General features: G+C 40.9%; 2 protein-coding genes across 4 annotated transcripts in view; one reads left to right on the top strand and one right to left on the bottom strand.

The window, feature by feature from the left end:
* The window catches only part of dpf1 (double PHD fingers 1), a 49,005-nt gene extending 40,685 nt beyond the window's left edge, over positions 1-8,320 (bottom strand). Inside the window, exon 1 of the mRNA XM_034310647.2 lies at positions 8,178-8,320. Coding sequence (XP_034166538.1) covers positions 8,178-8,209 — 32 coding nt within the window. The 5' untranslated portion in view covers positions 8,210-8,320. The remainder of the gene's footprint in view (positions 1-8,177) is intronic.
* A 145-nt stretch (positions 8,321-8,465) lies between these two features.
* On the top strand, positions 8,466-26,297 carry si:ch211-11n16.2 (zinc finger FYVE domain-containing protein 1). 3 transcript variants are annotated; one of them, XM_034310646.2, is made up of 13 exons: positions 8,466-8,496; positions 8,991-9,961; positions 10,056-10,127; positions 15,691-16,195; positions 17,115-17,326; positions 18,513-18,619; positions 18,989-19,097; positions 19,190-19,287; positions 20,416-20,533; positions 20,748-20,918; positions 21,201-21,390; positions 21,604-21,702; positions 22,787-26,297. In XM_034310646.2, exons 3-13 carry the CDS (start codon positions 10,119-10,121, stop codon positions 23,017-23,019), a joined length of 1,851 nt encoding a protein of 616 aa, XP_034166537.2. In that variant the 5' UTR covers positions 8,466-8,496; positions 8,991-9,961; positions 10,056-10,118; the 3' UTR covers positions 23,020-26,297. The 3 variants fall into 3 exon arrangements, with proteins under 3 accessions (XP_034166537.2, XP_034166536.2, XP_026799319.3); XM_034310645.2 differs by lacking the exon at positions 8,466-8,496 and having other exon boundaries at positions 8,934-9,961; XM_026943518.3 differs by lacking the exons at positions 8,466-8,496; positions 8,991-9,961; positions 10,056-10,127 and adding an exon at positions 12,202-12,456 and having other exon boundaries at positions 22,787-26,295.
* Positions 26,298-26,940: the final 643 nt, after the last annotated feature.

Here is a 26,940-nt window from a genome sequence, read left to right on the forward strand (position 1 = left end):
GATATAATTATTCACAAAAATGGCCATAATGTGATTCCAGTGTCTGCGTAAATGGAGTCGAATTCTTGGAAAATTGTTTTTTAAGAACAATTCAGTGGTAATGTGAGATTGTCAGGAAATATTTCATAGAAAACTGAAAATGCATCATGTCTATTACAAAAAAAAAAAAAAAAACACTTCCAATACTGAGTGTTCAGTGTCTATGTTTCTACTGCGCACTTCCCAATGGTATTTACTGTGCTGAATCTTGTAGTTCTGTTACTATTCATTCATTCATTCATTTATTCATCTTCAGTAAACACTTTATTCTAGTCAGGGTTGTGGCAGTTCCGGAGCATATTCTCATATGCTTCACACACTCATTCATGGGCAAGGGGGTAATTAATATAGCCATTCCAGGTAGGAAGAAACCGGAGAACTCAGAGGAAACTCATATGCACACGAAGAGAATACATGAACCTGATGAGAACCTGATGTCTAAGTGAATAATTACAAACTGCAAAATTGTTTTCAAACAAGTACACACTAATACATCTCTTTATTTCAAACAACTCATCTGAGTTATTAGTAACATAACCCATGGTTTGAACAGAAACACAAATGTATTTTCCGTGCTATGGGAATTTCCTGAAGACACTAAAATCTTTTCTGACTACTTTTTTCATTGCAGCTTGTTACTCTGTTCATCAGAATGTTTCTATAAAACGCTTAAATGGGAATGCTCCCGAGCAGCGCAGCACAAAAGCACTATCACGAGTTCACAAGGAGATCAGGAGTTGGTCGTGCTCTCTCTATTGTTTCTCTCCCCTGTCAATCACAGCGACGCTAGTCGATCACAAACATCTGCGAGCGTATGTATGTGGAAGAGGGCAGATAGCGCTTTCCTATGAGTTACGCTGTCCTGCGACGCTGCATGAGCAGCAGTTTGAAAATATGCCTTTGGCTGCGGAGGAAGCACGTGTTAGCCTGGAGTATGAAAGAGGTGACAGAACTGACAGGTGACTAAACACACCAGAACAGCAGAAGGACCGTAGACACTCCGCTTTAAGCCACTTAAAAGAAAATAACTTGTTTTAATACTGTAGCACTCACCACTCATTTAGATATTTTATGTTTATATCTGTTGTTGTCATGCAAGATTGTAAGAATTTCCCTGCATGTTGGACACTCTACTTAACGACAAAACCTGAACAGATTAAAACTACTCGTGCACAAAAGTCAGGAGCCAGCGAGGGCAACACCGAGGGCGAGTGTGTTCAGTCTAGCGCTGTTTTAGGAAATGCTGATGGTCTCCAGAGCTTTTCTATAACATTGCTAGTACTCAGAAGGGCACAGTGCACCCCCATCCCCCATCTATACTGGAGACTGCCCTTTGTAATTCTCATACACTCCCTCTATTCTTCGCCCATCACCTCTACCCCTCCCTCTCCTCAAACACCCAGCCAAATCAGCTCATTTCATTTCTTTTCCATTTCTCGCTCTTTTGCACGCAGTGAGCGCATATCTATGCATCTTTTATTAATATGTATAGTATTTTGAAGGCGTTTGGTCCCCACCAAGATCTAAAAACATGCCCACACACACACACACACACACATACACTGCACATAGCGCAGAGCTTCTTTAGTGCTACTTTATCATCAGTGTGCAGTACATTAAAAAGCTAATGTACATAATTCTCATGTGCTTGTGTACAGGATTTGTGGAATTTATATCCGGTATCACCAGAAGATTTCTTCCTGATGTCGTCTCAGGGAGTTTTCTCATTAGGAATCTAAATCTACGCCCCGATTTCCATAAAGCTGCTTTGTGACAACATCTATTGTTAATTGTGCTATTAAATTTAATTTCAAATGTAATTGCTGAAGCATGATTATTTTTACTGTGACCATAAAACTCCGCCTTCCAGCTTTAACCTTTTATTTATAGTTCTTGTGAATTCTTATTTATTGCTATAGTTTCTAGTTTTTTACTCCATAATCCAAAAACACAATGGTTACAAAAGTCCAGTTCTGTCTATAACACACTTTGACTCCTAACTATATTTCACCAAAACAACATGGAAACACTTACTTTTTATTTATTTATTTATTTATTTATATTTTTCCTAAGCCTTCTGAAAAGATCATATGCTCTGCATCACAAATCTTTAAATGCAGGTTTGATAGGTCACGAGGGCTGGGCGATATGACGATATAATATCCACATTGCAATAAAATTATGTCACGATACACTTATCATGATAGTATCGTAGCATCGTGATTTCTTTATGTTTCAATAACAATTACAAACTCTTATCAGAGCTGATTTGTTTTAACCCTTTGAATCTTTAAAAAAATTTAAAATGTTACAATTTTTTAAGATTTTTAAAACTTTTATTTTTGTAGACATTAAATAAGAAGTGTCCTCGAGCTCATTTTTTTAAAGGTTTATATTTAAATGCAACACTTCTGTTTGCTGGTAGGTTTTTTTCATGTCGTGACACGTATCTTGTGCTGAAATATCATGATATATTTTTGTCATATCACCCGCCCTGACAGGCCACAGAATTTTTGTACCTGATCAGACAATTATCATTCATGTCAGTTTGTTAGCGTAAGTGTAGAAATGCAAATAGTAAGAATAGTATGATTTGTAAACAATGACTTCAGCCTCATCACACTTACTGTAATTATATTCTGTGTCCACTGTACCCATGGGTTCTCAAAGTGCGGTCCGTGTAGCATAGCCAAGGGGCTGCGTTTTCTTTATTTTATTACAGTGGTGTAAATCACAGTCCACCATTATTAAAGTCATTAAAGTTAGTATATTTATTTAGTACTATATTATGACCGGTCACTTGAATTGAACGGGTTCGATGCAAACCTCAGTAACTCAAAAACATGGATAAAAAATGTGTATAAAAAAGTGAAGTGACGAAATGCCTATACATAATGTCAGATTGAATCTAATGACAATTTTATTCAGAAAAATGATCTGTGAGTGGAAAGTTCAAGAATAAAATGTTCTACAGCGCCAATAAATAGCCAAAATACTATTGCAGACATTTAAATAATGTTCCTGATGGGAGCGAAGTTTGAGAACTATACCATGTGCTGTTCAGTGTGGCTATGTCTCCTCAGCTTTCTCTCTCTTTACTGACTCATACACACCTGGACAAGTCTCTACATAACATCGTTTGCTTCTCAGCAAGCATTCAGATAGGTCAGTTTCCTCTGATGATGTCACATCTTCTTTTCATTTGGGCCAATCTCAGTCTCTCCCCAGCCATTTCTGGCCTCTTTTAGAAGGCCATGCTTACTGATCCCCCGTGAAAATGGCCGGTGGGACTGCGTCGTCAGAGGCGAGATGAATATTTCTTCCTTCGGCACTTTAATAATGAAGGCCTGGGGAGAGGGTCCATCCACGTAATAACAGCCAAAGTGGAGAAGCCATAAATCTTCCGATGGACCCACACACAGTGCTGCGCATTGCTGTACAGCTCTGAATGCACAGTCTGATTCAGATTAACACACACACACACACACCATACCTTGCAGTAACACACAAACCGAGAAGACCATGCATGAAAATGTGGAGTGCAGGTGCATAATAAGGAACATATTGTTTTTAGGCTGCGGCTGAAAGAATAGAAGGAGCAGCTGTTAAATTGTTTTGATCAAATAGCCTATAGAGACCTGTCTTTTTTTTTATAATATTGAGTAGCCCCTTTCCAATCAAAATGCTCTGTTCGGTTCATCAGTCTGCACTAAAGTCTAAGCAATGCTCAACCTGCAGTCCTTACGCAAAAACAGCCTGAGCGCTAACTTAGATTGCTCATATACAGGGAAGGCTGGTATACCTGAGCTAGCAGGGCTTTCAAAGACCAAAACATATCAAAGGCTTTTGCCAGCCATATCAGATTGATTGCTCTTAACAAATATCTTAAAGTAGATTATTTTGGACTTTTTGTCGAACCTTGTGCAACAGCACCAGTGATGGTTGCTAGAAGAATGCACAGACCTGTATGAAGTAGCGAGGCTGGGGCTGATTTCTTTCTAGACCAGACTGTAGATTCAGCATCTATCATCTATCAGTGACACTCGTGTCTGGTGATTAAACAGAGTGAAACAGATTTGATCTCCGTTTGGGCTGACAGGTCACGTGTAATAAATGCTACCGAGGTGGATTATTTACGCTATCATTCTTTTTTTCCTCAAAATGCCTTTGGAGGGGAAACTAAAAGTAGATAGACTTAGCACACGTTGTCCAGCCAAAGTACAAATGAAGCAAAACAACGGATGACAGAACCGTACGTTTAGTGTTTTTTTTTGTTTATGTTTGCTATTTAGAGGAAACATAGCATGAACCCAGTAAAGAAGTAATTAAAAAATTATAAGTCACAAATGCAGCTGCATGTCTTTAAGTGTGTGTGTGTGAGAGTGTGTGTGTGTGTGTGTGTGTGTGATAGTTTGCTGCACATCATTCTTATTATGCCATTACATCAACCCTGTGATATAACGCATTGCTTAACCCTAATAATTTTATTGTCGAGCTACTGACAGATATTAAATTTTAGCCCTGCATTTAATATCCCAACCAGCCGTCACTGTTTATATTCATGTTTAAAATGGCCAGTGGTTTAATAAATAATGTCACAATGATTTACACTGAGCCATCAGGAACTAGCACTTTACCTCCCTCAGCACCTTAGCATTCAACAAATGGCGTGCCTGTGTAGCATTCTCACGATCCTCTTATGAGAAAGTGCACCTGAGTGAAGTTTCAGCAACACAGCATGCTGCAGTCGCTCAGCACCTGCTGTGGTGGAACTCAAGTCGTGTGTGTGTGTGTGTGTGTGTGTGTGTGTGTGTGTGGCCGAGGAAGTTTCTCCATGAGGTACCTTAACACCAGCGCAATGAGTGACAGTCAGTTAGGTAGGTAGCTTTGGAGAAATAGGTCATCGAGCTAAAAATACCTCTCTCTCTCTCTCTTTCTCTCTTAGTTCTGAAGACAAAGAATATCTGTCTGGAAAATAAAAAGAACTGATGGATTGGATGGCCCACCAGCCTCTAAAAGAAATTCCTTACAACATTCCAGATGAGGTTATGCAAACAAATAAGGAAAGGGGGGCAGATGAAGAGAATGGTTAAAGGCAATATGGGGCTACAGACGCAGGCATGAGAGCACTCGATGCCCTTTTATGGAGTTACAGAATATAGAAATCCTTTTCCTCAAATCACTGATGCAAAGCAGAATAACTATCGGAGGCATCAGCTGATAAAACTGCTTAAGATAAAATGACGTGAGAGTAAGGCATAACGAATGCCAGAACCGGTTAGCAGAAATACCATTGGACCATGCAAACAGATGAGCAAAAAAAAAAAAAAAAACGCAAGACAGGAGTGTTCAAGTCTGAGAGCAGGAGAATGAGTGAAAAGCGAGGGAAGGGAGGAAAGAGATTAAAGGACGACTAATCCAGTGGAAATTCCCTGTGAAAAGCTGTCAGTTTTTGGGGAGACATATCAGTTAATGCATCATCAGATTTCCTCTCAGGAACCATTTCATTTCAATCTTCCAAAACAACCACATCTATCATTCTATCACACACTAGACATCCCCTTTCACATCGTCCTGTATTTATTTCAGAAATATCCCGAAAACTTCTGTATCAGCGCAAAAGAATCATATGAATTCATGAAAGCAAGAGCAATGTGGTGAATTTTTTTCAGTTTTATTTGTGTGACTTCAAGAAATCAGACCAGAGCTGATTTCTAACAAGTATGCAAGGGGCACATCTGGGATTTTTTCATTCATATACCAGTTTACCAGGCATTGTTTTAAAACGAATGGTCTACATTTCAAATGAGCAAACCAGGAGATGACAAAAACATCCAATCCCTGTGGGTTTTAATTCGACCTCCTACCATTCCAATAGAAACTACACAGATTTCAGTGCACTCTCAGAAAATGAGTACTAAACTGTACCTTTCCTTTCCACTGGGCTGGATATATATATATATATATACACACCTTTTACCTAGTAAGGTGCATACCTTTACTCTAAAAAATTAATTATGATTCTGTTACACATCGTAAATCACAGGTTCTGAACCCTGTTCCTGGAGAACCCTGGAGTTCATTAGCTAGTTAGTTGAATTGAGTGTTAGAGCAGAGAAAGCAGTAAAACGTGCAGGACAAGAACCTGTGCCTTAAATCATTCTTAAAGCTACACTTTATCCACCTTTCCACGTAAAAGACACACTATATGGCCAAAAGTATGTGCACACCTGACCGATCACACCCATATGTCCTTTTTCAACGATCCATTCCAGATTTATTTCCCCTTTGCTGTTATGATGAGCTCCACTCTTCCATCTTTGTGGGAACAGTTGGGGGAAGAACCTCATGTGATGGTCGGGTGTCCACATACTTTTGGCTTTATACTGTACATATAAATATACTGTACATATTGCACAAGGTACAAAAGGTCTGCCCTTGAGGGTCCTCTTACAGCAACAAGGAAAGGTGCCGTTTTTGGAGAGTTTGTATCGTAAAAATCAAAAGCACATGAGCGAAGATTATTACAGTAAATATCTTTTCCCTGTCCTCTGTATTAGTTTCAAAAGATTATAAATATAACAAGGTGCTTGAGCAGTTTGTGCAAAGTGCTTCAGAAATTAAAAAGGCACCAAAGTGTTTATCGTGTACCAGGAAATGTGTAACTTTAAAATAAAATATTTTAAGGTACATTATTAGGCTAAAAGTTTCTGGACACCTGACCATCACACCTATATGTGTTTTTTCTCCAAACTGTTTCCACAAAGCAGGAAGCACACAGTTGTATAGAACGTCTCTGTGTGCTGTAGCTTTACAGTTTCCCTTCACTGGAACTAAGAGGCTCAAACCTGTTCCAGCATGACAATGCCCCTGTGCACAAAGCGAGCTCCATGAAGACATGGTGTGGGAAGGTTGGAGTGGAAGAACTCGAGTGTCCTGCACAGAGCCCTGACCTCAACCCCACTGAACACCTTTGGGATGAACTGGAACACCGACTGAACCCCAGACCTCCTCGACATCCCAACATCAGCGCCTGACCTCACTAATGCTCTTGTAGCTGAATGAACACAAATCCCCACAGCCACGCTCCAACATCTAGTGGAAACCTTCCCAGAAGAGTGGAGCTGCTTATAACAGCTGGAATGAGATGTTCAACAAGCACATGTGGGTGTGATGGTCAGGGGTGCACATACTTTTGGCACAGATAGTGTATATAACCGGACCTTATGGACGAGGAAAAGGTGCGTGATCATTTACAGTTCCTGTGGGTTGAGACAAGGGTTTTTTGAGATCTGTCTTTTTTCTTTTTTCAGAGGAATACCAGTGCACAGACAGAACAACAAATAGCGCTAAAGGTTCCTCAGTCTCCGGAATCCCACAGAAGCGTGTGCGCTCTCTCTCTCTCTCTCTCTCTCTCTCTCTCTCTCTCTCTCTCTGCACAAAGGATCTGAGGGGAAACTTGACGGAATGTGAACTGATGCTCCAGCGCGCTGCGTTTTCGGTGCTAGAAGAATAAAACGGTGGCGGAAATCAAACCAGCAATAACAAGTGTCTCTCTCTCTCTCTCTCTCTCTCTCTCTTTATCTCTCTCTCCTTCAGATTTATGCATGATGAGAATTCATTATTATTATTATTATTATTATTATTATTATTATTATTATTATTATTATTATTTCCACCTCTTCACCGAGCGCGTGATCACATGAAGCGCGCGCTTCCATGCAGAATACCAATTAATTTCCCTGAAATAAATATGAACAGGATCATTTCAGTTCAGCTCTGGGATGCTGAAGCTCCCTGATCCCTCCCTCAAGTTCATGTCCATCAGTGACACACACACACACACACACACACACACACACACACACACACACCGAGCCTCCGGGTCATTTCTTACTTTAACATTCCAGCATATCGCCCCTAAAAGCGCGCGCCAGACCCGCAGCGTCCCCGGTGCGCCTCCGCTTCCCGGCTCGCGCGCTCAGCCTGCTCTCTACACAACACCCCCGGCGTTACTTTTTTATTCCACTGCATTTTAATTGATGAGGTTTAACGAATCATTGCAAGAATGCCAATGACTTCTTCTCATGTGCTTCCAGAAATCGGGGTTTTTGTAAAAATAAGAGTGTTTTACTTACGATTTCGGAGGGTTCTGCACTGCTGTGGCCATTTTTCACACGGAATGATAGAATGTGTGAGAGCTGCAGATCCCCGGTATTGTACATGAAGGTCCTAATGTAAGCAGCAATTTCAATTTCATTCATTCTCTGGGGCTGCGGGTGCAGCAGCCAGCCAATAGGAGCGCAGGATCGCCACACAGAGGCTCATGGGAAATGGAGTTTCGAAAGCAGACTCTCTTAAAGCGTGGCACGAGCCTTTACTACAACAACCGGCATGTATTAGTGCGCGCAGTGAAACAGTCCCGCCTCGGAGCCACACACTCACTGTACAGTCAAGGTTGGATTGCACTGGCCTCTGTGTGTGTGTGTGTGTGTGTGTGTGTGTGTGTATGGTTATATTTTCTGCCATATTTGTAGTTACTGTAATATGTTGCATTATGGGTCTGTGCATGAACGTGTGTGTGTGCATGTGTGTGTGTTTCTTCTTATGGATTGTTATATTTGTATTATAAAGGCCAAAAGTAGCCATCACATGTGTGTGTGTGTGTGTGTGTGTGTGTGTCTGTGTTTCTTCTTATGGATTGTTTGTATTATAAAGGCCTAAAGTAGGCATGACACGTGTGTGTATGTGTGTGTGTGTGTGTGTGTGTACATGAGTGTGTGTGTGTGAGTGTGTGTGTGTACATGAGTGTGTGTGTGTGAGTGTGTGTGTGTACATGAGTGTGTGTGTGTGTGTACATGAGTGTGTGTGTGTACATGAGTGTGTGTGTGTGTGTGTGTGTGTGTGTGTGCGTGCACAGTTTGTGCTTTTGTCTCTTTATGTCTACGCAGCGCAGTGATTCTGCTTTAACTCTCTGGATTCTATGGCACCACCTGCAGCAGACATCTGGAGTAGCATCAGATGCCAGTACAGGGTTTATCTTCCAGACTGATGGCCAACGCGAGTTATAATTAACACACCAAATGTACGGTTGTGTTTTTGCTGATCAGGAGTACATTACTCTGCTGGCCTCAGTGTGGTTCAGGATCACGTGTTAAACACTGACTTTATTTGCTCCAGTGGAGTCCAAGCTTTTGGATGTACACTGTTTAGTGTTGCTTATTAATTTACTCTAGTGCTGTGAATAGACTTCAGGCCACATCATCCCAACACCTGTCCAGAGTACCACCTGTCCTGTAGTACCACCTGTCCAGAGTACCACCTGTCCTGGAGTACCACCTGTCCTGGAGTACCACCTGTCCAGAGTACCACCTGCCCTGTAGTACCACATGTCCTGGAGTAACACCTGTCCAGAGTAACACCTGTCCTGGAGTACCACCTGCCCTGTAGTACCACATGTCCTAGAGCATCACCTGTCCTTGTGTTCCACCTGTCCAGCATACCCCTGTCCTGGAGTAACACCTGTCCTGGAGTAACACCTGTCCTTGTGTACCATCTGTCCAGAGTAACACCTGTCCTGGAGTACCACATGTCCAGAGTAACACCTGTCCTGGAGTACCAGTTGTCCTAGAGCATCACCTGTCCTTGTGTAACACCTGTCCAGCATACCCCTGTCCTGGAGTACCACCTGTACTTGTACACCACCTGTCCTGGAGTAACACCTGTGCTAGAGTAACACCTGGCCATATGTACACCTGTCCTGCATATTTTAGTGATTTTCTATGCTCTAACACACCTGATTCAAGTAATCACAGGTAGAGCAGGGTAAACACTAAAACATGAACAGGACACGGGGAAGGCCAGCTCCAGGACCAGGGTTGAGAACAGGAAGTTTGTACAGGAGACGCAAAGTGAAATCCAGGTTGGTCAGTTGTACCTGTGCTACATGGTTTCACTGAATGCCTCTGAAATATGCTCCGTATGTCTAACACATTAATACATCACTTTTTCCCCAGGAGTTTTTGAACATGATGCTCAGAAAAGCTGAAAGCTGATGGAGCCAGTGAGATGTCCAGCAGATGGAGCCAGTGAGTCACTTAAATATATTAAAAGTGCGGAAAAAAGCCAAAAACTAATTTTAACAAACATGCTTTCAGGTGGAGTTGCACATAAGTAAGCATGTTTAACTCTTTTGCTTGGTCGCACTACCTTTCGTGCTCTGATGCATAAACTATAACGTTCGATACGCAAAAACTAATTCTCAGTTAAATCAGTGTGGCACCTGCTGACTCCCAGATTAACCCTTAAGAGAAACAACACAGTGAAAGAATAAAGAATAAAGAAACACAGTTGTTGTTGTTGTTGTGGTAATGTTTCAGAGTAGTTCATGCTTTAAATCTTTTTAAATCATATCCTAGCGACAATGTATGCAGAAAGATGAAATATTGATATAAAACCTGATTAGCATCTGGTAGCTGTGTGTATAGTGAACACCCAGAGACAGCAGGACGTGCGATTTCATGCTCTCAGTCATGTGAAAGAGAAAGAGTTGAGTTATTCCAGCCACTGAAACATTACAGCGCATTGCTGAATGGTGGTAAATCTTACAGCTCTCCAGAACCAACGACAGCTTTACGTTCGTCACTCGTTTATGTTCATCACTCGTTTATGTTCATCACTGGCAAGTCTGAAGCACTGAGATTCAGAGAGTGGGAAAGATATTTTAATTGATTATGCTTCAGCTGTTATTTTGAATACAGATGATGGGACGGAGGTTTCACCTTCTCTGTGTAGCAGCACGGAGAGGAAGAAAGGGCAGTGAGATGGCAGACAAATCAGCCAAAAATCCTGCAATGAAAGAGATGATTGATGTGGAGGTGAGCCTCTCTCAAACAGAAATTAAGATGATGGAGATGAAGGGGAATGACAGAGGGAGGAGGAGTAATGAACAGGAAGATGGCTCACTGAGAAGTAGTGGCAAAGATCCAGAAAAAGGAAATGAGGATATCATGATTGACATTAGGACGTGGGTGGTGCAGCAGGTAGCGCCGCCGCCTCACAGGTCCAGGGTTCTCCATGTCCACGTGGGTTTCCTCCAGGTTCTCCGCTTTATCTTTTCATTTGTTGATGCTAAGCAACCTAGTTAGTGACCATGTTTTCCCTACATTGCTCATGTGATGTTACACCTGAGCTCAGCTCTGGAATGTAAGACACGGCGCAGGTTGGAGGACTCATAAACAAACAAAGATTTTAAAGAGTCTGCTAAAAAATGAACCTCTATACAAAACCTGAACAAGCCAAAGAAAATGAGACAAACGTGCATGAAAGCATGAGACCGACTGTGACAGATAGTTAGATCAGGCAGTTTCCCACAAATCTAAGCTTTTATTGGTCTCAAAAGGAACATGGGTGAAGGGGAAGTGGAGCAACGTCACATAAGAGATGAAGATGAAGAGGATGCTTTGGACAGTGTGAGTGCAAAGAGGCCTGAGGTCTCGTTCTCTCAGCCTGCTTTTGGTTCTGTTCTTTTAAAGAGAGCCATCTGTGAAAACACTCTTAAAGTAAGTTATCTAAAATAATCTGAGTTATCCATCCATCCGTCTGAGATGCTTGTTAGCGCAATATCTCAAGCCCTAGTGTTTGGATGTTTGTAGGATTTATGTGGAAAACTAGCAGATGAACTGATTAGATTGTGGAATTGATCCAAACAGGGTCAAGGTCACAGCAAGGTCAAACATCTGAAGTAGTTTTTCTGATAGTTCATATTTTTAAACTGAGGTGTGAATAGGCTAGCAGGGTGATTTGCCCATAACTCTGATATTTAAGATCGTCTTTGCTTCTCTACATCATCAGCATTCATTATCATTCACGAATGAACAGTTTTGCACAAAGTTGGTCAGATATCGAACATATCAGAGGCTACTGAATGATTGTGTCTCTAAATCGGTGTCTAAATCATCTCGGGTTACTGCGATCCTGACCAGGATACAGGGTTTAATAATGATAAATAAATAAATGAACGAATGAAACTACATCCATGAATTATTATGAACAATAATTCATGAAATTATATGGGGAAAAAAAAAATTAAATTACACTCCACACCAGGAGGTGGCGGTAATGCACCAGACTGTTGTTTGGTAACTGCTGTACAACTAAAGCAGAAGAAGAAGAAGCAGACGAAGAAGAAGCAGACGACGTCACAGCGAGGGCTTGGAGGCGGAAGTGTTGTGAATTGTTTACAGCGCACATTAACAACAAACTGGCTGCAGTTTAGTGTGTAATGGTTGAAATTCTGTAAAAATGTCGGAGATGTTACTGAAGGAGATGGAAGAAGTGTCTCTTGCTCAATCGAAGGAAGAAGAGAAGGAAAGCAGACGGAGTTTTCTGCTCATCGATGAAAATGAAAGCTTGCAGGTAAACAATGTCACGTGCAGGGAAATGTGTTAGCCTCAAGCTAGTAATGAGTTTTATCATTACAGTTTAGAAGGATATTTCCAGACCTGGTGTGATAACTGATCACTGATTTTAGGTGTGTGTGATGTTTGACAGCTTGTGTAGCGCAGTCTGATCTCTGTAACAAGGTGTTGTGTTGATTAAAGCTGCAAACTCGAGAATATTTTATAACTACAGACACCAAAAGTGTGTTACTGATGTCTGTAATATTACATAATAAGCCATAAAACTAAGCAGGAAGTTCTCTAGAAGCTGACAGCAGAAGAGTCTGGAGCAGTGCTGCAGTGGATGATTCTGTAGATCAGCTGAAATCTGGGAAATATTCTCTACTTGTCTGTATTTTATAAATTATGTGCATATGAGCAATACATGTACACTTCATAGTGTGTGTGTGTGTGTGTGTGTGTGTAAGGAAGCAAACACCTGAGGGCCTGCTGTTGTAGGAAAATCATCACAGACAGACTGATGTGATGAAGCGGAGTCACTGTTGCAACCCTGAAGTTGATTATTTTCCTGTAAATGCACATCCTGAACTGTTTTATTCCTCTCGTAACACTGCAGCTTGCTGTTATTAGTTATTAATGAATGCTTTGTAATTGTTTATTCCTTTAATATGCATTTAACGTTGCAGAACGTCTGTGAGACAAGTTACTTCCTGATGTCACTTACGTTACAGCAGCGATAAGCAGCAGTTCCCTCACCAGCCTGTCTTTTAACATTAATAAGACAAAAAATAAATACATTTTTAAAAAAAAAAAAAAAAAACACAGTTTGTCACATGATGCCAAGAAAAAAGTTTCTTACTGACCGTCACAGATGTCAGGTTTGTGTTAATGTGCTTGTTCTAACATTGTTATCGTTACTGTTTTGTGATCGTGAGGGAAAGAAAGTACACCCTCCTTTAAGTCTGTGTTTTTATTGATCAGAGCGTTGTGTGATCTTCACCAACTTCTATAAACAAAGAAATAACACAACAGAAAAACACACAACAGACTTCAGTATGCAGTCATCATTTCTCCAGAAAGTAAAGATTCAGAATTTTTGGGAAAGTCTTCAGAACAGAGCTTTTTGCACTTTGTACTTTCTTGATAAGATGACAAGCTGCTTCTTTTTCTGGTTTTGTTTAAATTTTAAGAGAAATAAAAGAAGAGATGCGATTGAGCTGTGACGTGATGACAGGAACCGACTTCGTCTCTTAGATGTTCCAGAGTGTTAATGTAGCTATAAATGGTTAAAAGCACTCCTGGTCGTTGATTAATCAGGTCAGAATTGTAATAGCTGGTGAATTGCTGTGGTTTTAAGAATAAAACAGCTGTATTGTTGGAAAATAGTTGACTTTGGGCTTCTCCGCTTGGCCTCGTGCTGCACATCACACCATCCTGTCAGTGATTTAGTTCTTCTAACAGTATGCCCCAGGAGTGTTATACCTTATATAACCTATACCAAGCTGCATTGGATTTCTCAGCATCATGTCTGAGCACTTCTGCGCTATAACTGAATTGAAACTGTGTTTTATAGCCTGCTTTCGTATTGAGATCATATTACACTGATGACGAGACTTCGGACTGTCCTGCTTCAGTCTGTAATCGCAAACAAGATATTTGCAGCTAATGACATTTTGCCTTCTTCTTTTCAGTGCTGCTATCTGGCCAGTTTAATGTTAGACAATAATTAACTAGACTGTGCATGACCTAAAGAATACTTAACATCCTAATCAGCTTAAGTAGATAACTTCACCATGTGACACTGACGTTCAGATTCATGTTAATAAGACGTCCATCACTAAGCAGTGGAGACAGAAATTGCTGGAGTCGATGACGAGTGTGACGGTGTTGACGGTGGTATTAGCGTGAAAAGTTGAAGCTTTGGAAGCTGATCTGATTGAGCAGAGTGCACAGATGAAGAGCTGAAAGAGCTGGATAGATTAAAGGACTAAAGCGCCGCTGCATCAGGTAGAAATGAAGCGAGGGTTGAATCCCGCTGCAACGCTATCAGCAGCATCGTGAGGAATTTCATTATAAAATAAATCATGGACGCAGCTGCAGATCAGGTCAATTCTAAAGCTTAAGATTTACGTAGTTCAGAGTGAACTTCTCCTTTAAGTTGTTGTGTGCAGTGGAAAGTCCCACAAGTAATGTGAACACACCTGTTTGTTATTATGGGATTATGACTCAGCTCAGTGATAATTAGCCTAATGTAGTCTTCCAGAAGTGCTTTACATGCAGCACATGCAAATGCTGTACACTGCGTTTCCTTTAAAGAGCCACTTATTGATTTGTTGGTATAAAAGGTGTTTTATTTCTCATCTTTACATTTCTTCAAATACATACTCGCATTAGATGGAGGAACAAGTTGCTTTTATAGGCTCTGAATGAGCTATATTGTCCGCTAGCGCAGGTCTGTCTACCGCAGTGGCCACCATGTTTACGTCAAAAACACAGAAGAAGAAAACCCTAAACTCTTCCAGACCTCCTCCAGTGTGTGCTAAATGATATCTGTAATATTAAATCATAGCTTTAAAATCATCATGAAGCATTATTATTAGTATTGTTTGACTTTATAGTGTAAAATTATAGAAGAGTAATGATTTAGAATCACCCAGAAGATTGCTGATGTGGTCTCGGGGAGTTTTCCTTTGCCACAGTCGCCTCTGGCTTGTTCAGGAGGGATCTAAATCTACATCTGGATTTTTGTGACGATCTCTATTGTTAAAAGTGCTTTATAAATAAAACTGGATTGAATTGAGAATAAACAGTGACTGTTAAAGGCGTACATTAGGCAGAAGTGAAAGATTTAATCCGTGTGAAAGTTAGACCATCGTCAGCACAGAAGAGCGGTTTATCACGTTTGTGGGGTTTTTTTTTCTTTCTTCAAAGATTTTCTTTTTACTACTTTGGTTGATTAAAGCAACAAAAATTCAAGTACATTAACCTGTAACAGAACTGAGCTGGTCAGCTTCTTTTTTTAATTAAAAAAAGTTATGCAAGAATTACAGAGATAAATACTGTTGTAACTAAAGTGTGCCTACAAATAGTTATTGAAACACAGCAGTTGTACTCAGAATAAAGCTTTAAGAACACCGTCATGTTAGCTGTTCTTTTAACGCAAAGAAAGTTGCTTACTGCCCCTTTAATAACTTATGATAAGTACTAGAACCTTCTAGGTGCCATCATTCTATCTCTGTGACTTTGGCAGGTGGAGGATGAAAGCCACTTCTTCAGGAAACTGGGCTGCAGCGCTGCAGAAGGAGTCAAGGTGCTCTCCATCTTCGGCAACACCGGCGACGGCAAATCACACACACTCAACCACGTGCTGTTTGATGGAGAAGAAGTGTTCGCCACGTCTCCCTCTCCCGCTTCATGCACTGTCGGAGTGTGGGCCGCGTACGAGCCTCGTCTGGGCCTCATCGTGCTGGACACAGAGGGCCTGCTCGGCGCAGCCACGCACCAGAACCAGAGAATGCGCCTGCTGTTAAAAGTGCTGGCCGTGTCCGATGCAGTCGTGTACCGCACGCGAGCCGAGCGCCTTCACAACGACATGTTCCATTTCTTAGGAAGTGCTTCAGCCGCGTATCTGAAGTACTTCACGCCTCAGCTGCGTGCTCTGTCCAGCCGGTGCGGGCTCGACGTACCGCTCTCTAACCTCGGCCCGGCGGTGGTGGTGTTCCAGGAGACCTCGCGCACTCAGCTGCTGGGTCAAGGTGAGCAATCAGCACACAAACTCTCACACACAAAATACAGCAGGAGATGGAAAAGGCAACAAATCATTAATCCTTTAGCAGCACAGGTGCAGGTGAAAGCTCCAGTGTGATGCCCACTCCTATGGTTTATTTAACTTCTCTAAAACCTGGAACATAATGCAGTGTAATAATGTTGGTCGAGCTAGTTACGTGCATTAATACAGACAAAGGGAAATGAGTAAGTGTATGAATTCCTGAGAAGATGACGAGACGACTGTGTAGCCTTAGATTTTATCATCTTCTGCTAAATTTTTCTGATGAAGCACATGTGAATATATCAGCTATTAGCTGTGATGTTTTCTCTTCACATCACAGCTAAAATATTAGTCTGGCTGGTGACTTTATTTTCTCTAGATCTGTTTAACTGGGACGTTAAGTGTGTATCTGTAGCACACAGAGGTAACAAAGGCCAATGTTCTGTCAATCTGTATTTTTGCTCAGTTTTGCTTCATGATGCTCAGACACAAAGATGTGTATTGAGAGGAAAAAAGTACTTATGATGTAAGCAAAGGGTTATTTCTGATTGGCACTTGGCTCTACCCAAATACATTCGCACCCAAAACCAAACATCCAGAAGCAAATGGCAGAAAAAAGGAAATCAAAAATCTCTCAAGGGAAAAAAATAATTTTTTTTTTTTTTTTCGGTACCATGGAATCCATCACTTTTAGTTAATTATGAAAAGTTAACAGCAGCTTCAACAATGTGCCAGTTTTTAGAAAGGCAGGTTATTATCTTGCTCAATAAACTCAATAAAAATGTGCCTGTAGTTGACTTGCAAAAATCAGCCTTATGTTTGAAGAGTGTTTTTTTTTAATATATAAATTAATTGATTTAAACAGTAAACTGCAGAGACTGTAGAGTATTTGTGCTTTTCTACAGACACCACAGTCCCGGCAGATATCGTGCTTCAGAAGCGTTTCCATGACCTGGGCCTGAGCACTGAAGCCTTCAGCTCCGTGCAGTATGTGGGCACGCAGACCGTCACACCTCCAACAGACTTCTCTCAGTTAAAGGAGACCATCACAAAGCAGGTGAAGAGCACGGCGTCACGAGCCCCGCGCCAGCCGGACATCGTCTTCAGCGCCCTGCAGGTAGCACGACCTCCATCTCACCGCGAGAATTGCAGCGTCTTTGATCATCATTGCATTGGGGATGAATAGAAAATATGTTAATTAATTAAAGGTTCATGTGTTCTACCAAAAAGAGTGGGATGACTACTATTGCTAGGGAACATGTTTAAGAACGTGTTAATTTTACTCTTAACACTACGTCTGTGAAGATCTAGCTCAAAACAAATGTGCCAAATGGTAACCCAGACATGACTGCATGGCACCAACAAGATAGCTGTGTCTAATAAAATAGGCACTAATAAAGTGTACGTAGTGTTTAACGCCGGAGTTCTACTTGCTTTGTACAGCGCGTACGCGAAACGGCTGCCGAGCGCGTCCTGCGTTCATTCCACACAACCTCATGATGGACATTTGGATGCGTCCAGTCAGTGTAACATGGAGCCATACTAACACAAATAGGAGCAACAGACTGCACAGAGAGCTGTGTGTCAAATCCCATACTGATGTACTATTCTAAACAGTATTTAAGTGTATTTAAACAGTATCTAAATGTATCTTCTTATGTAGATTTAAAACTTACTGAAGTGTCAGTTTTACATTAGAGCTGGACAGATCAGTGTCCCGGGCACCTGGGATAAGAATATCACATGTCCGGGGTATTAGTCGTACATTCATGGTTATCCAGAAGACAAGTAGGCTAGTGATCACCAGTAGTGTTTTTTTTTCTTCTCTTCTTCAACAACCAGAGAAAGATCAACATTAAAAGTTCAGTGGAAAGCCGTCACATGCTCGCCAGACTCGAGTAGCATCTTTTATGTGCGATGTCGGAAAACACCTCGGCTCGTAACGATTTGGTTTGTCCATCCCGTGTTCGTCTGTGTGTGTGTGAGACGTCACAGCGTCAAATCCGTGACCCAGGACAGTTGTCGTGACTTACGTGACGTGCTGTCTTGCGGATATCACTTTTAAATATCATCTGATGTACGATTGATATGATGCAGGCGAGTATGTGAGCGGCTGTACGTGGAATCGTGTGTCATGTATAACAATAAGCCCGACCTAAAAACCCAACAGAGTCAGTGCAGTGCTCATGGACCAACATCCATGGACCATCCTGATGGTCCTGTGGTAGAGACAGGGACATCGAAACAGATCACAAGTAAAATGTATTTCTGTACCCTTTTTTGTTTATTTTTTTCACCCTCAGGCCTTGAGTGATCGGTTCTGTGGAGAAATCTCAGATGACAAAATCAGCATGTACTCCTTCTTTCCTGACGAGTACTTCACCTGCCCTTCTGTCTGCCTCAGCTGCAGGTAAGCGCACCATGTATTTATTCTGTGCGTCCGTGGATATGCGTTGGATTTAAAGCGTGAAGGAGTTGTGTGTGTGTGTGTGTGTGTGTGTTGGCTAAAATCAGTTTCACAAGCTTACATCTTGAACTATTTTTAATCAGCACTTGGACTTTAATGAGATGAGTCAGTGTTTTAGAGGTCAGAAGCACACGCTGTAAGTGAGCAGAAGTGAGGGTAAGATGGGTCAAAATATCTTAAAAACACACACACAACTGCTGCTGATTTGGTTATGATGGCGTTCTGAAATAAAAGCACTCCTCAGAATATTACAGTAAGTCATTAGGTTGATTAAGATGGTACTTAGTGCCTTTTTTGTTGTTGTGCTTTTAGCATTCGTTGCAAGAACGGCATGAATCACCAGAAAGACAGAGTGCCACATATGGCAGATGGATTATGCCAATACGCTCATCAGTACAACAACAAGGTTCTCATATGCAAGGTGATTTAACATCATACTTCCTGCTTGATTCGTTGCTGTCCAAAAGCAAACTGACGTAAGCCCTGACAAAAGGTGTGCTTTACTGTCTCCAGAAATGCTATGAGGGAGGAAGGGAAGTGATTGTCGTGCCAAAAACCTCAGCCTCCACTGATAACCCATGGTTTGGTCTGGCAAAGTATGCCTGGTCCGGGTAAGTGAGATGGTTCTGAAATATCCAGCAGATGATTAGTTTAATCGGAGACAGATTCCCTTCTTCACTCTTAGATTCAATCAGTTGGCATTTCTGTCCTTCATTTCCTGTCCTCTTATATCTTAAGACAATTTTTGTGGAAAATGAACACATTTGTGCGTTCCTTATTGCCTCATTTCCTCAAGTGCAGCATCAGTGTACGCTGGTATGAATTAGCACTCAAAAATACGCAAAAAAAGCAGTCTTCTTTTTTTTCTTTTCTGAGCCAATCATCATATGAATCTGCAATGATTGACAGTTACACCGGTGTTTTGAACTCTCCAATATTAACAGACATCCTGTAAGCCCCGCCCCCTTCTCCTCATCTCACATAAGTAATCTCATCTTGATTTACACGCTTGCACGATGCCCTCCCTTTCTGTCAAAGTACATCGAGAATATTATCAGTGTACAGTACTGTGCAGAAGTCTTAGACACACGCAAAGAAATGCTGTAGAGCAAAAATTCAAAAATAATGAAATTAAATGTTTCTACATAAAAAATATTATAAACAGCAGTAAACAGTAACAACTGAAACAGAGTCAATATTTGGTGTGACGATCCTTCGCTTTAAATAAATAAAGCAGTATCTGAGGTGCAGTGTGTGCAGTTTTATAAGGAAATGAGCTGGAAGTGTTACTGAGCATCTTGCAGAAGCAGCCACAGTTCTTCTGGAGACTTTGACTGTCGACTCGCTTCTTATTTCTGCAGCGAAACCCAGCAGCCTTCATTATGTTTTTATCTGAAAAGTGTCTCTTATGGAATCTGCTGCTTTCTTTACTGACATACAAACATTTTTCTGGAACATTTCATTTTGTGCCGGAAAACTAATGTTTGGAATCTAAAATGTTTTTGTACTGAATCAATAATGTAGAAGTCAGAAAATAAACATCTATAACAAAGTCTGTACTAAAAAATAAGGTGCCTAAGACTTTTGCACAGGACTGTATGTTCGTAAAATAGTTTTTACAATGGCACTCTTTCACACTTTCACTAAATATTTTTTTTAAATCCCCAAAATGTCTTTGAAAGTTCACCTCCGTCACCTTGACCAGATGTATAGTAGGTACTTAAACCCTCTTTCTGCAGGTATGTGCTGGAGTGTCCGTACTGTGGCATCATCTACCGGAGCAGGCAGTACTGGATGGGGAATCAGGACCCCGAGAGCACCGTGGTGCGCACTGAAGTCAAGCACGTCTGGCAGGGGGTTAGTCTTTTAGCTTCCTCGTATTATTCATATTTGTGTAGTTGCCTGGGAAAACCCCAGCGCGGATGGCTGTGACCTCGCCACGATTCGAGCTTGGGGTCTCCTGACGATAGAGCGAACACTTTTCTGTTGTACTGAAATTAATTGTACGGTTATACTCATATTCAGAACATATAAAAAACACGCTCGCGTTGTGTCTGAACTCTCTCTCCAGTCGGAAGCTTTCCAGGCAGACCATCAGAACGCGGCTCAGCGAGTGCTCGATGGGGTTAACTACGTCCTCCAGTCTGTGTCGGAGTACAGCTCCGGTCCCACCAAAGCAGTCACAGCCTGGATCACAGATCAGGTGGCCCCGCCGTATTGGAGACCTAATGCTGAAATTACAGTAAGTTAAATATTCATTTGATCCCAGCGTAACTCAGGAGAAGTGACCCGACCTTGTGTGTAGTGAAAGTTCGACTGATAATGCACTTATCACAACAGCATTGATATTTCTGACTAATGTGTAACTTTTACTGTGTTCACTTTATTTCTGTAATGGATTTCTGTAGTTTTTACACTTGCACACCTAAACCTTACTGATCTGTATGTGAAAAATTAGCTCTGAGAGAGTGTTTGTGGCCGTTAGATCACGCTTATCCTCAGTCTTAACATTCCCGCTCTGAAGGAATGCCATGGCTGTAAGCGAGTGTTCGAGGAGGCGGAGAGGAAGCACCACTGCCGTGCTTGCGGTGAGGGTTTCTGTCAGGCCTGCTCCACCCGCAGCATGCCTGTGCCTGAGAGAGGCTGGGGCAGGAACCCGGTGCGAGTGTGTGACGCCTGCCACCAGCAAGGAGGAGCTCCACAAACCATCAAGGGTAAGAGTACAAGCCTCGTACTCTGATGTTAGAGGGATGTCTAGTAGCATTAAGTCTAGCCAGTGTAGCACGATCCCAAATAGTGGATGGGGCACTGCGGTAGGTTTTAATAACCTGAAGTTTTTTACTTTTCAAATTTTACTCTACATGCTTTTGTGTATGTCCCTATTTTCAACACCCAGCTGAACTGATTACTGCTTGTGTTCCCTGCAGTGGCGCAGACGGAGCCCAAGGCGCTTGTGGCCCGCAGGGTGACGGAGATGGCGCAGTCTACGCTGGACATGGTCTCCACTGCGGTCGACTACCCTCTCTGTGAGTGTGCTAAACGCAGAACATGGCCTTGATCATGTTTTTACTTAAATACCTGATGAATGTCAAGCTTATTGAGACTTACTAATACCAAAACATGAAAATCATGTACTGAAATTTGGAGATTTATAATACTAAAACCTTTAAATATACCCCCACTACTGCAATACTGCACGCCATCTTTCTGTATTTTCTTTTCAAAAAGTTCTCCACAGTTTCTTCTGGTTTGTAAACGTGCTAGCAGGCAGCGTGCGAATATAAACTTCTTATCTCAAGACCGTGAATCTGCCTGCTTTTTTTTTTTATCACTGCTTATTGTTATATTGATGTTCATTTGAAACAATAACTTACTGTCCATAAAATTATATAAAAGGACTGCAGTATGGTCTTTATGCAGTGACAGTAGGATTATTTCACAGGCGCCTTGTAGCAAACTAAATGTAATCTTTGCAGAAGTTCAATTAAATTTATGACAAACACATGCCAGAAAAGTAAAAGCAAATTCCCAACGATATTTAAAAATTTAATATCCTAATTAAAATGTATTAAAATCATGTATCTGGGTCATAAATAATTATGAATATGTTAAACAACCCAGAAACAAGGGGCCTTCATGCTCCTGACGTGATATAGATGTGACAGCGATGCGATTTGGGGAAAAGCTAGAAACAGGGAAATTCACTTCTATAGTCTTCTTGTACGCAAAATCATGATAATGATTAAAATGTTTGATGGAAAATTCAGACTAACACACGTCTGGGTGTACAAACTTTTCCAATAATATCTTCTGCAATGTTTTTTTTCTTAAAAGATTAGTGATTATTTGGTTTTCTGCTGCACCTGATGCAGCTCATCAAGAGCCACAAGACTTAAACATTTACAGAAATCAAAGGGAAAAGCTCCCATACTGAGCTCCTTTATCTCTCTGTTTCATTCCTGCTCATTTCCTCACCAATCATTTGTTGTTAAGATCATTAAAAGATTAATATTTTGCCATTTTGGGCTTGACCTGTTTTTTTTTTTAACCCAGAACTGTATGTAAGTCAAAGCAATCTTCTGTCCTTGTGTTGTCTCGTCGTTGCTGCAGGTTTCGTAAAGGGAGTGGCGCGACCTGAATACTGGGTTCCAGACCACGAGATCACTCAGTGTCACCAGTGTACCAAGGCGTTCAGCTCACGCGTGCCCAAGCACCACTGCCGCGCGTGTGGTCAGGGGGTGTGTGGTGGCTGCTCGGCTCAGTGCCGCCCCGTGCCCTCTCGCGGCTGGGACCATCCGGTGAGGGTGTGCGATGCCTGTGCCACTCAGTTAGACTCCCAGTGACTCCAGAGATAACGACAAACTCAAACCCTGTGGCTCTGAAACACAAAGAGCGGTGGCAGATTGTGCTCTCAGAATCCCGGCATTTTTCAGTGTAGTACACTCACATTTTATCTGAAGGCATTAAACTAAAACATCAGTCAGAAGATGTACATGAATGCCACGCTGAGAGGCTGAATTAATCAGCAGCTTTTAAATGCCTGTAGTTTGATTTGCAAACAGTAGGGGAAATCATTTGGGACAGATTTATTTCCTGTATTTTCCGATATTTTCCCCGTGTGTATCGTCCTACAGCGCGGGCTGTGATGTTTATTACGCTCATAACACTACAGGTTGTAGTTTAGCGTTCATAAAGCAAATTTTCAGGGGAATCCAGGGGAGGAAAGTTCCCACTGTGAACATGTAATAATGTTTATTACATGGTGGGTGTGGCACTTCATAGCAACGTGTCACATAGAGACTCTACTCACTAAAATCAGGTACTAGCCTTTTACAACAAACAATCTGCTAGTTTCTACACAATGCAAACACATCAACAAATAAGAAGCAAAAAACAAAATGCACTGAATGCAGACCTGGCAGCCTTTTTTATTATGCATTTTTACGCAGAAGCTCAGCATTTTACTATCAGAGTACGCTGCTACAAGTTCTCACTCAAAAATACACAGAAGAGCAGTCTTCTTTCGTTCCTCCAATACAGAAATGAACAGACGAGCTAATTGAATTATGAATCTGGAAGGATTGGTAGGTGCAAAATGACCTGCCTAGCTAGAAGCCCCGCCCCCTTTCTCTCATCTCACGCAACCTCACTTTCTTTCAAGGTAAATGGAGAATGTTCATTAATGTGACATAACATTTAATCAGCGTAATTTCACTCACATTTGTCAAGTATATAGTTAACTATTTATTAGGGACTGCACCAAAAGTTTAGACAAGTGATTACGCTTTATTCCACTTCGCTGTTAGCAGGTCTGCTCAGAAAATACCCAACATTAAAACAGCTGAAAGTTAGCAGTCAGTGTTTTCCCAGAAATCAGAGAATAGGATTCGAGACTTTGAGCAAATTTAATATAGCGTTATTCTTGCTGCTGTTGTTTACACTTTGCTGAATACTATTCTGTGAATTCTCCGACATTTTATCAGATTTACGGTGAAGAAATGAATAAAGTCAGAGCCCTTTGTGCGTTCAAGTTGGCGTGCTTGATTACTACAGGAAATTTTTTTTTAAACTTCATTATTGGTGCTTGAATGTGTGTGATACAGCAGCGGTCACCAGGCCCGCAATTAAAACAGTACTGAATTATGCAATGATTACAATAAGTACAATTAATAGAGCTGCCTTGCTTTTTTCTTTTAAATATGAGGTATACGAGATCACAGCCTGCTCCACCGGGATCTCCTATCAACATCATTTAGTGTCTTTATTTCTATTCTCAGCCAATGACTTGGAAGCTCTCATGCATTTAAACAGTCAGTGAATCTACCCTTTTTTATTGAGCATTTAAGGACTAGGGAGAGAACTTGTTAATGACTGATGATCTGTAATGCTTATCAAAGTCAGTTTCTGTACTTCTCTCTGTAAGACTTCAGACTGTTTAATGGACACACAGTCAGCTTCAGAATTACTGGCACCTTTGGGAAAGATGCCTTCGTGGTTAATTAGCTTAACCTCATCCTGAACATACCTGTATTTAAGCAATATCCCATCAGCAAGGATTTAATTTTCTTAAAATAAATGTATTCTATTAAAAGGTTACACTTCTCTCATGTTTGTGTATGAAAATAAGCGAATTAACCACAAAGACATTTTTTCATGCCCCTTTTTATCCCTCTAACAAGGGTGCCAATAATTCTGGCGCAGATATTGTTAATTAGAAGGCAGCTGCTGACATGGACACCACTGTAACTGGAATTAAACCTCAGTGGATGTATATGAGTGAAATAAAGCACATGTGAAGATGAATATTGTACCTGTAGGTAGGAAGGGGCAGAGATTCGGATCACAATCAACACACAAAACCAGGTGACGGTAGGAGAAGGCAATATGGCGGTAACATCATATCACAGAACCTGAAGATGCTGTAATAATGCTGTGCGTATCAAGATATTTCATTTCGCTGAGATTTGCTTAACAGTTAGAACAGGAAAAGCAGGAGTGTTCTCATAAATAATCATATTATGAGAGTCCAGTTATGCTAGGTTTTACACAAATAAAGCAAAAAGTTCGTTTTGGTGTCCAAACAGCTACTTGATTTTGTAGTTAAAATAGGTTAAGGTATTGAACATAACAGCAGTAGTCTTAGAAAAGTGTAGTGTGAGATCTGATTTATGCGACAGTGATGCCACTACATCATATTGCCCATCCTGTGACATGGCGTGTCTGTGTACGGTGGATTTTGTTTCGATGTTCAGATCATCTCCTGGATCTATAACGTGTGTCGATTACAGGATCAGCAGCTTGAGTGGAAGTTTGCATTAAATTTTTAATGCACTCTATGAATTACATTTATGATCTAGACTGTCAATCTATATCTATATCGCACTTTAGCTAGTTATTTAATCTTCTTTTCTCAGCTGTGAAAAATAGCGTGATAGAAATATCATAACCATAAATGCATTGCACATCGTGTGAAGCAATCATATAATGGAAAAATAATTATATAAAGCCAGTCAGTTACTCAGTTAGGCTTAGGACGGATCATCCTATCTTAACCAGTTTATTAACTGTGTGTAATCGTCTGCTTTGTAGAGTCTCACACAGTTGTGGCAGATTTGTTAATGACCAACATCGCACCAAAGTGACTGTATTGTTCAAACGAAACAGCGCAGAAGTGCTCGAGTTCATGAGATGAGTGATTTCACAATGTTGGTAGACCTTGCCTTGTAAGATGTGTGATGTTTAAAATGATCTTCATATGGCTTACTCGTAGCACTTTATTTGTTTAAGCAGTTTATGAGGGAATATTTTTTATAATCTCTGGATTTAAAATTTTTTTTTTTTTGTTTCTGACCTGTGGACTGGAACAAATCCTCCTGGAGTTTTATGAAGTGATTTAACCAAAATAATTCTGTTGGTCACATATTCATTTTTATAATCCTGTTTTAACTTTGCAGAATATTAAAGAATATGATGAAATCAAATAAGATGACTTTTAAAACATGTCTTTATTTATCTGGAGTATCATGTAGCCTGTTGTGTGTGTGTGTATATATATATATGTTTTTAATCATGTTTTGTCAGTAGATGCTGTATGTAAGGAATAAAACACAATGAGGTGTGCTATTAAAGGAAAATAATCAACGACGATGTGGTGTGATGAAGCAGAGTTACCGCCCTGAAGTCAATTATTTTCCAGTATTTGATGATCCGAAAGTGTTTTATTCCTCACAGCAATTTGTTAACTATTGTACAACTTTTAAGTTCTTAATGAATAACATATTGTGCATTTTAACTCTTTATAGTTAGATTTAAAGTTGTAGTCGAGTCAGGTCATGCTAGTCACTTACGTTATAGCAGCTTTAAGTTAAAGCGTTAATGCTTAAAGTTCTCCTGAGCACAGTTCAGTGGCAGAAAACTTACAAAGAACTGACACTAGAGACTCCTTCCTTAAATGTTAAATAAACTCTGGAACGGCAAGAGCGATTCTTTTGTTTTCAATAGACACTGAAGACATTGGGGTTTGAGATCAGAAGATGAACATGAGACGACAGATCAGAATTTCAGCTTTCATTTCTAGACATGTTAAACAATTTGGCATCTTTGGTGCCAAAAGTATTGGAACAGATAGTCTTAAAGTAAATAACACTTAATATTTGGTTGCGTATCTCTTGCTTGCATTAACTGCATCAAGCCGGTGACCCACTGACATCACCAAACTGCTGCGTTCTTCTGTTGTGATGCTTTTCCAGGCTTGTAGCGCAGCT

This window comes from Pangasianodon hypophthalmus, chromosome 14 (assembly GCF_027358585.1).
Source record: "Pangasianodon hypophthalmus isolate fPanHyp1 chromosome 14, fPanHyp1.pri, whole genome shotgun sequence".
NCBI classification, from domain to species: Eukaryota; Metazoa; Chordata; class Actinopteri; order Siluriformes; family Pangasiidae; genus Pangasianodon; species Pangasianodon hypophthalmus.

Coding starts and splice junctions, on each gene's coding strand:
- si:ch211-11n16.2 (XM_026943518.3), top strand. CDS start 12,343: ATGTCGGAGATGTTACTGAAGGAGATGGAAGAAGTGTCTCTTGCTCAA. Junction 20,534..20,747: donor TCAAGCACGTCTGGCAGGGG/GTTAGTCTTTTA, acceptor CTCTCTCTCCAG/TCGGAAGCTTTCCAGGCAGA. Junction 21,703..22,786: donor TGCGGTCGACTACCCTCTCT/GTGAGTGTGCTA, acceptor TCGTTGCTGCAG/GTTTCGTAAAGGGAGTGGCG.